General features: G+C 27.5%; 1 protein-coding gene across 2 annotated transcripts; it reads right to left on the bottom strand.

Moving 5' to 3' along the window:
* Window positions 1–459: 459 nt before the first annotated feature.
* Window positions 460–10,525, bottom strand: LOC122272280 (uncharacterized). 2 transcript variants are annotated; one of them, XM_087152292.1, is made up of 4 exons: window positions 10,368–10,525; window positions 5,764–5,893; window positions 4,346–4,446; window positions 460–682 (listed from the first exon to the last, which is right to left on the bottom strand). In XM_087152292.1, exons 1-4 carry the CDS (start codon window positions 10,413–10,415, stop codon window positions 635–637), a joined length of 327 nt encoding a protein of 108 aa, XP_087008418.1. In that variant the 5' UTR covers window positions 10,416–10,525; the 3' UTR covers window positions 460–634. The 2 variants fall into 2 exon arrangements, with proteins under 2 accessions (XP_087008418.1, XP_087008419.1); XM_087152293.1 differs by lacking the exon at window positions 10,368–10,525 and adding an exon at window positions 8,728–8,844.
* Window positions 10,526–14,908: the final 4,383 nt, after the last annotated feature.

The raw sequence follows: 14,908 nt of genomic DNA, 5'->3' as shown, positions 1-14,908 counted from the left end.
TATTTTCCGTTGCTTTCTCATTTAAGTATTGTCATTTCTCATATGTTTAATTACTTAATCTCTCCCCTTAATTTATCTTATTATTATCATTCTTGTGAAAAAGATTCCAAAGGAAAAGATCTTACTCAAATTTAATGACCCTTTCTTATGTATAAATTTTCCAATATGTAATTGCGCGATAAAAATCCATAGGGCTGTGAAGGAATGTATTATGGAAAATCACCATAAGAAAAACTTCATAGGCAATGGAACACCATAATTTTAAGGCAAACATTTGTATATCCGTTGGAATACCCTTTGATACTCTTTATAACAAACCTACTGCGAATTTTCTTAAAGGAAGAGTTGAAGATGGCGGTTTGCTTGCTCTGTGTACTGGTGAAATGTGAGTTTCTCTAATCGGATTAAATAGACAAACTGGACTTAGCTTATCAAATATCAAATAAGCTTCACCCTTAATAATTGAGCAAGAATATTTATTGTTGTCCATAATTTGGCAAACAATTCCAGTCTTCTTGTCAGGTTGTTTTGACAAACTTCTAATATAATAGTTCGTAAAATACATTATTTCCGTGTGATTACAAAAGCTTATATATCTTGATGTGCTTCAGTGCTTTTCTTTTAATTCTCAGATTCAGGCGTTACTTTTCCCTGCTTTCACACAATATCCAATAAGTCGTCCCTGGAAAAAGCATAAAATTTAAATCAAAATTGTATAATTTAATATACTTAAAGTATGTTACCATATTTTTAGTTTTTACCAATGAGAAATACGTCTTTTCCACTTTAAAGTTAGAGCTTACAAAATGGCAACACGTTTTTTTTAATGCATGGCAAAATGACGACACGTGCAGTTTCAGCTGCAAGTAACGGCGTGAAGTTTAAATTTCGGATATAATTATTATTTCACCGTTTTCATTTAAAATTTTAATTGAATTAGTTTAGTCCACTGCAATCTTTCGATTCTTTGTTTCATTTTAATTAAAAGAAATGTTTTGAATTGAACTCTTTATGAAGGCATGAAGTGATTGAAGAGAAAGCTCACAATAATTTTCTACGGTAAATTGGATATGTATTAAATATTTAAATTTTCAAATATTTTCCTTTCTTCATAATTAAACTTAAATCTTGATAAAAATACATATTTATACACATAACATACACTATTGATGTTTTTTAACTTAAAGAAGGCAAAAATGTCTTATAAGTATAGGAGAAATATATATATATATATATATATATATATATATATCGTTTGCAAAACTCATAGTACAGAATTAATATAAAACGTCAAATTTTGGTGGTTAATTCTGCATTTGAAAAGAAAATTCATTAACACTTAATGACTGTTTTGTTGCCTTAAAAATTTACTAAGTATACGTTTCCAATAAACAAGATTGGATTATTCGAATTGAAATAATACTGTTTGTGTGATATGTGATACATGTTTATGTGATACTAACCTTATGACCTTTTTCTATCTTTTCTTGCCCAACATAGAATTTTTAATGGTAACCAAGCTGATTGCGCAGTCAACATATCAGATATTTTAGTATTTTCTTAAAAATAATGACAACAAAAACAAATTTTACATTGAATCTAAATTTAAAATTGAAATTAAATTATTTTCTCTCACACTTTAAGTATCGCGATAATTAAATTACAAGAAAATAGAATAAATGAAAGTTATGCAAATTTTATTTAGAACGTAGTAACATGATGTTTAAAATATATATATATATATATATATATATATATATATATATATATATATATATATATATATATATATATATATATATATATATATATATATATATATATATATATATATATATATATATATATATATATATATATATATATATATATATATATATATATATATATATATATATATATATATATATATATATATATATATATATATATATATATATATAACGAGTTAAACCTCTTGGAATCTTAAAGGAAGACAAGCTCATTTTAATAAGGAGATTTTGCATTTTTACGTTAGCTTCAGTACGTTCCCGTACGTAAGATTTCTGGAACTGCTCATACTCGCGTTTATTTCAGATGTTACGTTTATTTACATTATGGTGGCGTAATTTATTCTACTAAAACTAAGGCTCCTATACAATGAGAGCTGAACTATCAGCCGCGTTGGAGCAGGCAAGCTCGCAAGTTACGTTATGTCGGTATTAGCGAGATAGTTTGAAGGCTATTTGGAAACCTAAAACTATTGATATGGGTGGTTCTGCTGTGGCAAATTGTGCAAACAGTTCTAAAAAGGGCTTCGGAGTGTTCAGATTTCCTTCAAATTTGCATAGATAGAAGAAATGGAAAATAATTTGCAACAAATATAATTTGCAGCCTGGAAGTGGAGCTCGCTCATTTGAGGTATATACTCATTTATTTCATAACTTGTTAGATTTATTTACTTATATATGTAGTATATAAACGATATTATGTTGTTAGAATTTGTTCTTGAATGCTTGCTTTCGCCTATTTTTAAAAAAAAAAATAAACGAATAACTTTCAAACTTATTTGGATTGTGCAGCTGTATCTATGTACCAAATATAGGAAATTTTATTGAAAATTGCAATTAATAAGTATATATTTGTTTTAAATATGACTCTCAAACAACATTTATTAATTTATTTAATAATTTTTAGTGTTTATGTTAAATATAACCAATAAATAAAGGCAAGAGACAGGCTAAAAGCAATCTCCAAACTTATTTCGGAATCCCCAAGTTTTGTATTTACTTTTAAGTATTTCTTTTTGTTATACTTACTGCTTTTTTATTGTTATTGTTTGTATTTAATAATTACCTGCACTGTTAAAATTTTCCTTCTAAAATTACGGTAATATAACTGGTAGCTGTCTGTCCATCTGATTAACTGTAAAGTTTAAGGAAAAGAAAATTTTCTTCCTTTATGATATTTTTACCATTCACAAAAATATAGTTATAAAACCCTGAATATGAAACTATACAGTTTTTTAACCATTTACAGCTAACATTTTATAAAAACTTTATATTTTTTTTAACTAGATGTAGAAACTCGGCTTTTCGTGAGTTAATGGTCATTGGAGAGTGCCGGACACTGGGAATTCTTCACGTGTTGAACGGAATAGAGAAAATATTAATAAAGTGCGATAAAATTCTGGCTGTTTAACCGAATTAGGTGAAAGCAGTTAATAAACAGTTTTTTTTAAACTTAACTTATTTATCACTTTTAATCGAAAATAAAATTTGCAGTGAATTTGTATAGGTTAAAAAAAAAGTTTCCGAAAAACAATAATTATCGATGAGCGCTTTTCTTTATGATTATTCTATAGTTGAGGTTAGCGTCGTTTATAACGATAAATTGACAAATTTTGTAGCTCTTCATTATAGATGGAAAAGCTTTTGCTCCGAAATGGATGATAAGTCGGCCTAACTAATTTAGGGGCTCTAACGAAAACAAAGCTAGAATCACGCTGTTTACAGTTATTAAATGTTGTGTTCTGCTTAAGCCAACCTACGAACTAAAAACATGAGATTGGAATACGACTTTTTGAGATGTATTGATGAAATTTGAAAAATGAATCGTGTGATCTTACAACATATGGCTCATTCAATAAATAAATAATTGTACCTGTGTCTGTTTTATATTATGGTTGTCTAATTGCACTAGTTTCATAAGTAAATAAATATATTTTTGTTATTTGAAGAATATAAATTAAATTTATATTTGAACTATTCCATACAAGAAGTTACAGAAGTTAAATAATCAATAGAAGTTCAAAAATAGTTTTTTAATATCATTATTAATAATAATAGTAATAACAGGCAGCTTTTTTAATTGCTGAATTTGTAATAATATCATGATCTACCAATCTATCAAACATATAATCTACTTAATTTTTCTGCTCGCAAAAACTCTGTTTTTGCGAGCAAATCCGCCGAAGTAGAGCAAATCCGCTTGAATCATCTGCCACAGTCTTAAAGAAATTGTCTATGTCCATATTAAAACTTTGTTTTGTTTTTGTGGTCAAAGTGAAAATGATATTCCAATATCTTAGGGTTTTTTATTTGCAGAGTTTTTAAAAATCTCTTATTTTAACATACGTGAGTTTGATATTTCGTCACGGGCTCAGGCGCAATTCACCCACGGAAGCTGATGTAATAGTAATAACGTAAGGTTATATTATGGAAGCTAACGTGAATTCGCGAAATATCCCTAAAGTTAATAAAAAAAAAACTATAGAGTGGAATTTTGTTGTTTTGAACCTGGTTTAGCGATGTTTAAAGATCGGAAAAGATGCATAAAGGACTTTCAAATGTAAATATGCACTTACTCCGCCAGGGTAAGGTTTGCATACTAATCCCTTAGCGCAAGGACAACACATTTCCATATACGTGCCGTCATCTGGACTCTTATAAATTGGACAATCTCGATCTATAAATAAGAAATATTTTACAAGAACAAAAAGTGCAGAAAAATTATTTTGTATACAGTTAAATTTTTAATTAACTGAAAAAACGCACCAATTTATGTTTTTTCAGCCATACATTTTTCACCAATAGAAGAGGAAGAAAAAAAATTTCGCTAATAAAAATTACGATCAACGTCATCAGGAGCTAATTACGTTCGTCCCTTATTTTCGTGTTACACACACACTAATGGACACCTAATTTTTCTTATTGGAAGGAGGGGCTATCTCATTTTTTTTTATAAAAATGTATATATTTAACCCTATATAACAGCACTATGCATAAAAACCCTAATATAACCCTATATGTGAAAACCCTATATATGAAAACTCAATTATATAAGAAACTAATGTATACGTTTAATTGAAAATACGTTTAAGCATAAATTATGAGTTAATTATAAGTAATTAAGAATATATTTTAAGATTTTTATTTGATGCCATGCTGAAATATGCATAACATGTTACCTAACATTTAAAAATCAAATAATTGTACTTTTTGCCAAATAATATAACATTAATATAATTTGTAATATTGTTATATCGTAACTTTGAATCGAGTGTATTATAAAGTCTCCTTTCTAGAGATTCCCTGTACATCTGCCTAATATTTAACAAAGCTCCGTTTATAGCTGTTAAATGTTCTTTTCTGTTTAAGCCGACTTTCAAACTAAAAACATGGACATGGAATGTGAAATTAAGAAATAATGTCTGGATGAAATTTAGTAATGAATCGTACTATATAACTTCTAACTTACGTGTGTAGTTTAAAGGCGAATTACTGTAAATTATGGTTATTTGTGCACCTCATGCAGAAACTAAATTACTTCAATCTATGGCCACAAATCAAAATAATAAGCTGCATTCCTTATTACTGAATTCATCAAAATTTACCAATTTTGTCTGCTCACGAAACTGCAGTTTTACGTAGAACACAGCAACTTGAGTCGCTCGCCGCAGCCTTTTAGAGATCATCTACGTTCATTGTAAAGGTTTGTTTCGAATTTGTGGTAAAAGTTAAGGTGATATTCCACCACGTTAGCATTTTTAACTTACGAATTTTTGCAAATTCTCTTATTTTTCCTTACCTAAGTTTGATATTTTTTTTCACGGGTGCGAGGAATACAGAATATAGTTAGCTTATCGTAATTAATTAGTTGCATGCATGACCTTTAATTTTGCATGGCCTTTTGACTTATTTGAGCAAAGTTTTTAATCCAATATTACCGAAAAGCAAAATTTTGTTGATGAGCAAGAACTATTTGAGGAATAATCATAATTACCAAATCTTGAAAGTTTTTCGCAAGTCGTGGTCACATTTTCAGGTCCAGCGGTTAACTTGCAGCATTCATCTGCAGCACATTCTTTATTGGCATTACAGTATTTCCCTCTCTCTTTGTTATTAAATTTCCCCTGCAATTTTTATACATTAATAAAACCAGTATACTCTCGATACCTCACACTTCTATATCTCGAAAATCTTTGTATGTCAAAAAAATATTTTCCCTTGCCATTGCATATCCACATAATAATAATTTTAATTCCTCTATTTTCTTTAGTTCTTATCACTGTTGAAAAGCATCAATACGCATCTTTCTACATTATCTATATTAAAACTGCCAAGTATTAATGCAGTTTTAACTGGTACCAATATATATTAATTTTGTCTACATTTGTATATTTGGTTTTGGTTAAAACCAATTACTATACAAATTAAAGTGTCCATTTCCCAATTAATTTTAGCAGCATTTTTAATGAGCAATATTAGTATCGTGATTTACGCAATCAATAATAGTATTGCGTTTGCTCGTAATCCTCCTGAAAGAATTAGTGTCTTTTATCCACAAGTTTTGCTTTTTGGAAGACAGTTTATATTTAATTTCAATTAGGACCTATTATCAAGATTAATTAAGCATTATCGGCGTCATAACAGCATGACAATTGTTTACGCTTTTAGTAAACGAATGAAAACCATTGCACTATTAATTTAGAAATTATTACTATTAATTCAATGAGTTTTCACTATTAATTGAACTATTAATTTTTTTAGCTTATAATTTTATTTTAATTAGTATTTTTACCAAAATTAGATAATCATTGGCTTCAGTAAGAGTATGGAGATTTTCACCTATTTTTTCTAAATTAATTAGAACCATTTGTCCATTAATTTAGCTATATAGTACATGCTTCAGTTTTTATTTCAGTTATAGAATTTATTAATTGATATATTTATTATTGCTTTTGATTGTATTATTTTACCACTTTTTCCATTTAGTTATTTGAGATAGATACAAGGCTTCCTACTTTCTATGCCATTATGGAAAATAAAATTCCAGTGGTGGCTAGCTTTATGTGATTCTTTGTTTCAAACTATGTTGTGTAAACCACTCAAATGCGAATATGATACATTAATTTGTTCTATTTTTATCGTGGTGAGACTTTTAAATTTTGATAACAATATCAATCATTCTAAAACCTTCAGAATTATTTTTCTTTACCTGTTTATAAAAAATTTTGGCGTTAACTCATTAATTAGAGATGATGATACTTTAAGTTACAAACCAGACACAAAAGTGTATTTTCTTTGATAAAACAGACATTTTTTCAGCGAATTCCACAACAGATCTCAAAAATATTTGGGAAATATAGTCCCAATAGTTTGGTGAAGCGCTTAAAATTTAGACCACCTTATGCTATTTTAACTTTTGACGTATTTCACCATATCATGAAAACTCTTTAAGCGAATTAAAAAAAATTTGATGTATAACGCAGAATTATAAAGTTCATTTATCCAAAGATAATTTAATTCAAACTAACTTTAGCATTTTTACTTAACTTTTTACCATTTTTAATTTTTTAGTAAGAGACAAAAAAAAATTATAAATCGTAAAATATACATTGTTTGTCATTTTTATGTCCTTTTAAAGAGTGTAATTTCAAATAGCTAGCAAAATTAGCAGAAATATCACGTAAGTGAAAAAGCTTCCATCAGCATTATTCTTCAGATAGAAATTGTTTTTATATAATTTATATTAACATCTTTAAATATTCTTGAAAATGATAATATTTTAATATAAAAAAAGATAAGTTTTAATTATGCAATCATTAATTAAATGTAATTAATATTTATTGATACAAGACCAAATAAAGCACATCCCTTTCTTAAAGGTAAAAAAAATCATCTTAAGGCACTAATTAAATGAAATGAAACGGTTGAATTTATGAATGTTCTAAATTTTGAATGCTTTCTTACACTACTTGGTGTAATGTATACAATATATGACATTCGGTAACTTTAAAATTTCTACAATATTTGTTATTCGGTACCACTAAAATTTCTAAGTATAGTAAGATTCAAAGCACATAAGAGTAAGCAAAGTTATTTTTACGATTTTATACAAGGAATCATTTATCTAGGAAGCATATACACTATTTCTTAAAATAAAATCATTTTCTAAAATAGAATACGAACTAAACTTAACAGAACAGAAACAGATAGAAATGATATCGTATAAAATTAATTGATACACTTTAAAAAGATTAAAAAATTGAAATTTAAATTAAATTTTTATTAAATTAAATAATTGTAGTACACAACCAAGAGCTTACATCTATACTTCAACGGTGGAATTTTTGTTTTATAGATGCATACTGGTGTTAAAAACAACAACAAACATATGCCAAATCATATTTCAATTGTAAAGAATTTCTTGATGCATCGAAAGTGCGTCTCAAGAAGCAAAAAAAATTCCCGTATGGTGCGAATGCGCATAAGTTTGATAGTAAAATTGTTTGGCACGAATGCTTAATTAAATTACACCCGAAAAAATGTATATGAACGCCTGATTTAGGGTTAATAACAAGTATATTATTTATTCATACATTTTTTTTAGTCTTTCAACATCAGATTTAAAGAGACATTACATCAGTTCTTACAATGCAGTATTTAAAAAGAATAAAATTTCTCAAATAATCTTGCAAGAGCTGTCCAGTTAGTGATATATACAGGCAGTGAAAATTACAAATAATTAATAAATTTTCCCCAAAAATTGCCCTTTCTACTTCAAGTTAAACTCATTATTAATTGTAAACTTTTCCTACTTTACCCTCAACGCAGCTAAGTACATAATTCAATTAAAAATTTGAATGTGATTTTTCTTTCGTTTCTTAACGATGCATTTGCTTTCTCGTTATAAAAAATATGATGAAGCGAAATACATGCTAAATAAAGTATTAACAGTACTTACCCAAACAAATGATAAACTTGATATGCGAATAAAAATAAGAAATTTCATTTTGTATGATATCTAGTTGAACCTTTTCACTGTAGCTAACGCTTTTTAGTCAGAGGCCACCCGTTTATCTATATATATATATATATATATATATATATATATATATATATATATATATATATATATATATATATATATATATATATATATATATATATATATATATATATATATATATATATATATATATATATATATATATATATATATATATATATAGCTTTCGTGACGTTATATGTTATTATGTTATTTTTTCAAGATTAAATATGTAATCTCTGTAATTCTTTAGTACCTCTATAAAAATACAATAAGTAAAGTAAATATTCAATTAAGATAAAAATTTCAGATAATACAATACATTTACGTATTTAAATTTTCCATCTTAGAAATCGTGATCTGAAGCTTATAACATAAAATTAATTTCCTGCGTTGGCAACGGCTGGAAACAAATCTCATTGTTTGCATTCTTAGTGAAAACTAATCGTTGATAAAATTGCACATAGATCAGTTGAAAGAAAATATTTTTTGAATATTTTTTTGCAAAAAATCATTTTACAAATTCATTAAGACATCAAAAATACAAACTTGATTGTAACCTTCTGCAAAAAAGGTTTCTCAAGGTAATATGCTGTAATACGTCAACTCTAATGATTCAAAAGACGCTGGGAAGATAGCATTTCTAACTATTTAATCTGATTTCTTCCCAGCAATTTCTGGATTGTAATCTTCTATTTACAGTCTTGCTAATTGCAATCTGCTACAATACTTCAATTCCAATGAAACAGAGGGTGCTTGGAGGACAACTTTTTCAGAGATTTAACCTGATCGCTTTCTGGCGATTTCCTTATTATAACCTTCTGCATACAGACTCGCTCATGGTAATCTGCTGTAATACGACTGCAATGATTCAAATGAGAATATGGACGATAAACTTCCAAGCAATTTAATCTGATCACTTCCGAGCCATTCGATTTTCGTCACTTTCTGAAGGGGGTCTATTTCACTTCATCGACAATCATTACATTGACAGATCCCTTTATCGATACTTATTCATCGACTAGGTTATTTTTTGGGAGGGGGTTGTTTTGTCTACAGGCATGGTGTGAATGCGCATAAGTTTTATTATAAACTTTGTCTATTAGGAGTGCTAAATATAATTACATCCGAAAAAATGTATATGAAAGCTCGATTTAAGGTTAATTTTAGGTAAATTGTTCATTCATAAATTTGTTTTTAGTCTTCCAACATCAGATTTAAAGAGATATTACACCTGTTCTTACAATGCAATATTTAAAAATAATAAAATTTCAGAAATAATCTTGCAAGGGCTGTCCAGTTGGTGATATATAAAGACATGTTTCGAGAAATATTATAAATAAATAATAAATTTTTCCAAAAAATTACCCTTTCTGCTTCAATTTGAACTCATTATTAATCGTAAATTTTTTTCCTCAACAAAACTAAGAGCATAGTTTAATTGAAAATTTGAATATGCTATTTCTTTCGTTTTTTATAGCAATGCATTTTCATTATCGTTAGTAAAAGTATGATGAAGCAAAATACATGCTAAATAAAGTATTAACAGTACTTACCCAAACAAATGGTAAACTTGATATGAGAATAAAAATAAGAAATTTCATTTTGTATGGTATCTAGTTGAAGCTTTTCAGGGTAGCTAATGTTTTTACTCTGAGGCCTCCCTTTTATATAATTTTGTAAGATTGAATATGAAATCTCTGTAATCACTTTAGTACCTCTATGAACATGCTGATCAAATAAGATATAAATCTAGTAATTTTTATAATAAATGGCTGTTGCCTTATTAATTACTCTTCAACTTCATTAAAAGAGATGATTGTATAATATTTTATCATATTCAATCAAATTAAAATCTAAAACAATCAATACTTCCCTACTTAGTTTTCGTGATTCCGCAGAAATGAAATTATATTTTATCTCGTAGACATAAAGTAAAACGTGATTATTCCGCTCATTTAATTAAATAAGTGTGATATAACCTTCTCAACCTACGTTCTATGAAATCTTTGATTGGAAATGAAATTACTCGTAATGTTAGAGTCTTGAAATTTTAAAATAAATAAGCATGTTAAACAAAGTTCTATCGTTATTAAAACTGCCAAAGAGGTGATCCTATTTTTTAAAATTCATTTGTTGGTCTTTCTTTCATTTAATAAAATTTTATTTTAATAAATTTATATTTCATGAGGGTAAAAAATGCAATTCATAGAAACAGTAAAAAATAGTATAATTGTTCATATTTTGTGACAATCTTTTAAATAAATTTATACAACTTAATTATAATTAAATTTTCGAAACGAAATTATCATTACAGTACTGAGTAATTCCAGATTTCCTTGATTCGTAATATAAAATACTGATATTTAAATATTTTTATTATTTTCAACAATTTTTTATGGTTTTTGAATTTCAAAAAAAGAAAATAAAAATATTGTTTCCGATTATTTAACATCTGAAACGAAAATAATACTGCAATGAAAAATTTTAATCAAAATAAGAAGAAAATTAATTAAGAGAATTAGTTTACAAAATAAATGTAAGTTCTTTGAATTTTCGTTTCACTAGTACAACGGACAATGTTGAATTCTCAACCTTTTCCGAGGACTCTGTTTCTACTCGAGGTTTGCATTCTGCTACGCTAGACATTGTTGCATTGGTTTGTTGAGTTGGGTATCTGTTGTGTATGGCAGCATCTGACAAAAATAAAAAGTTTGTGTTTATTATTCTATGTGTCAATTATCGTTATTTAGAATGTCAAAACAATGGTATATATTAGTGTTTAAAATTAAAAAAATAAAGTAATTATTATAATTTTTTGTTCTCAAAATATGTTCAAGCTGCCGAGTGTAAAAAACTATGATAACATTTTATTCTTATCTATACTTTAGTATGACTTATAAACATTTCGTTAATTTTATTTTTCAAATCTTTATTATTATTATTTTTAATTGTCTGACTCTAACATAATTCGCGTGTGTTTAATAATAATCTAAATATAAATGTTTCAAAATTTTTTACCGTTTCTTGTGTTTTATGATAATTGTATTTTATGACCTTTTCCGAGGACTCAGTTTCGACTCAAGGTTTACATACTACGCGCAAAGTTACATTATTGCATTAGTTCGACAGGTTTGACGACTTTATTGTATGGCTGAATCTGGCGAAAATAAATGGTTAGTGTTTTTCATTTAGAAATTCAATTATCGATATTTAGATTGTTAAACCAATGGTAAATATCAGTTTTCCACTATTAAAGAATTTTAAGTAATTATTATAATTTATAATGCTCAAATGAGCTGAAATATTAGGTCCATCATTTGCTAAGTGTAACAAATTATGACAACGTTTTATTCATATCTATAATTTAGTATAACACATTAAAATTTAACTAATTTTATTATTTTGATCTTTCATTTTTATTTTATGATTGTTTAACTCTAAAATAATTCACCTTTTTGGAATTATGCTCAAAAATAAATGTTTTTAAAGCTAGAGCATTATTTGCATTTTATAATAATTGCATTTGAAGATGTGCTGGGATTTAGCAATACTTTTTATGGTGTCATTTAAAAGAAAAGAAAGAACTCAAGAATTTATGAAACCACAATTGAATTTAACAATTATCATTAACAATATTTTCTGAGCATGACATACGATGAAATTTGATTAAAGAAATTGTGCTTTAGATTACTTTTAGATATTAATCTGAATATTTAAATTAAACTAGCTACTAATTTGCTTTAACTCATATTTTACCACATTTAAAATAAATTAATATTTTTTGAAACAAATTCTAATCCACTACTAAATGTTTTGCGATCAAGCCTTTTTGGTTTACATAAATTGGCAGAAAACACTCAACTCAAGGTCCTAAGTTACATTTTTTTTAGCACACTGTTTTCGGTTTTTTAGGTTTTAAGTTTTTAAGCTGACAACGGTGTTTCCCAATAGGATTTTTTATTATTATATGTTCAATTTGTAATTTCAACTAGTCGAGGTTCTTTAATGAACGACTAAGTCTCTTTCTGTAATATTTCGAAGTGTGCAAAATCCTTGGTAAGCTACTATAATGTGTCGATGAAATTCGAGGAGTTCTTGAGTTTGTTCAGGAACAAAAAGTTTGGAAATTTCCACGCTGAAATCAATGATGTCTCAATTGTGTAATGACCAATACCATTCTTTTCCTTGTAAAGAGGAAAAAATGTCTCTATGAGATTGTCTAACAAGTCTTCTCCATTTATATATCTCTTATATGAAACAACACATGATGCTATGTCTACTTTCTACTCGCATCTTTAAAATTGGTACTAATCAAATATTACTCTATAACTTTTGTGCTTTGCTGGAGTTTCCACTATTGATAGCAAATTTTCAACAACCATTTAATATGACTTTTTTTCTTTCTTTATGTCAGATTAAATATCTTTCTTTGCTCCTTGATATAGCATTATATTAAAAACATCGATAACGTCAAAGCGATTGTATCCAAATTTAACGGATTTCTTTTTCATATACATTTTGCAATCGGGTTTTCCAAAATAACGAACCGTTCTTTCATCAAAATATAAAAGTTCTGAAAGCTCACCAAATAGTTGTATAACTTCAACAGCTCATAAATTGAACGAACTTTGTAATAGCTATCTGTGGTATCAATAGCAGTGTTATCACTGCAAAGAAAACATTTCTTGATGTATATATATATATATATATATATATATATATATATATAATTCAATTCAAAATATAATTCATTCAAGGGTTAAAATACATGTTTATATATTATAATTCAATTGAGGGTTGGAATACCATGAGGGTTAAATACTATGGGAGTAAAATATTATAGGGTTAAAATACTTTTTCATAGACTATTTATATGTATTATGTATTCGGAGTAATATCTCAAATAAATTAGAATGTGCATCTAAATAACTTACATTTTTCGAAAGTAAAATAATAAAGTCGCTGTTGAAATAATAATATTAAAATTTAAAATTTTGAAGATAGTACTTCAAGATCGTTTAAGGCAGAAACATTTCATGTGAAAACTTGAGAAATTATTTTATTAAATCCGTAAAAAAATACTATACTGCTAATAATTGAAACTATATAAATCAAATAAGCAGATATTTACTACCTTTTTTTAGAAGTTTGTGTTCATATAAAGGAACATTGGAAATTATTATGTAATATGGTATATTACTCATTCATATGCACTGTAAAGAGATTTTCTAGGATTCATTCATTCTATTTCAGGGTTTTCAATACTCCATAAACTTTCGAAAAAAATATGTCTGCCAGCAATCAGCGTAGCTTGCAATTTCACTGCAATATTTCCTATCATCTCAAGCAAGCCGTTTGAAAAATACTTCTATTGTATGATTTGAACTTCCATAACTTTCATTCATAAAACTATGTTCTCTTTCTGCGAACAAGCATTGTTTCAATTGTTTTTCGAAATTTTTCTAGTATAGTACAGGGTAACAAAAAAATATAGGGATCATTTTTGAATGTTTATATTTCCCAAAATTTATTGCACAAATTCAGCGATGCTTCTCAATATGTCGACCTCCGGCATAATAGATTTGTCTACAACGCTTCGGCCAGGATTTTAAAGCCCGCAAAATGATTTCCTGGGGGATTTTCCTCACCTCTTCTCTAATAGCTCTTTAAAGGCCTCTCAATGTAGAAATTCTTCGCTTATCCAGTTTGTTTTTCAGATGTCCCCATTGGAAATAGTCGCATGGTGCAGCATCAGGACTGTTTGGAATCCATTGTTCTGGTCTCAGGAATTGCACTTGCTGATCTGTTAGGAATTTCTGGGAGACCTTTGATGCATGCGATGGGGCAGAGTCCTGATTGAACACAGCATCACCATTAGGGTACAATCTGCAGTAATCATCCTTAAGAAAGGGCTTTAATGTCTTCTGTATATAATACTCAGAATTTATTTTGGCCCCAGGTTTCACAAACCGAGGTTTGGTCACACATGAACAAAACTGTAGTAATATGTCGCATATGCAAAAACAATAAAATGTAGTGCATGAGTTAAATTATTATATTATGGAGCATGTGTCAAAACAATATATAATTAAAG

The sequence above is a fragment of the Parasteatoda tepidariorum genome, chromosome 9, assembly GCF_982258835.1.
Source record: "Parasteatoda tepidariorum strain Cologne lab strain chromosome 9, Ptep-v5.0, whole genome shotgun sequence".
NCBI lineage: Eukaryota > Metazoa > Arthropoda > Arachnida > Araneae > Theridiidae > Parasteatoda > Parasteatoda tepidariorum.
The sequence above is the reverse complement of the archived record's forward strand: the minus strand, read 5'-3'. Positions and strand labels throughout refer to the sequence as shown.

Coding starts and splice junctions, on each gene's coding strand:
- LOC122272280 (XM_087152292.1), bottom strand. CDS start 10,415: ATGAAATTTCTTATTTTTATTCTCATATCAAGTTTACCATTTGTTTGG. Junction 5,894..10,367: donor CAAGTTTACCATTTGTTTGG/GTAAGTACTGTT, acceptor TAAAAATTGCAG/GGGAAATTTAATAACAAAGA. Junction 4,447..5,763: donor CGAAAAACTTTCAAGATTTG/GTAATTATGATT, acceptor TCTTATTTATAG/ATCGAGATTGTCCAATTTAT.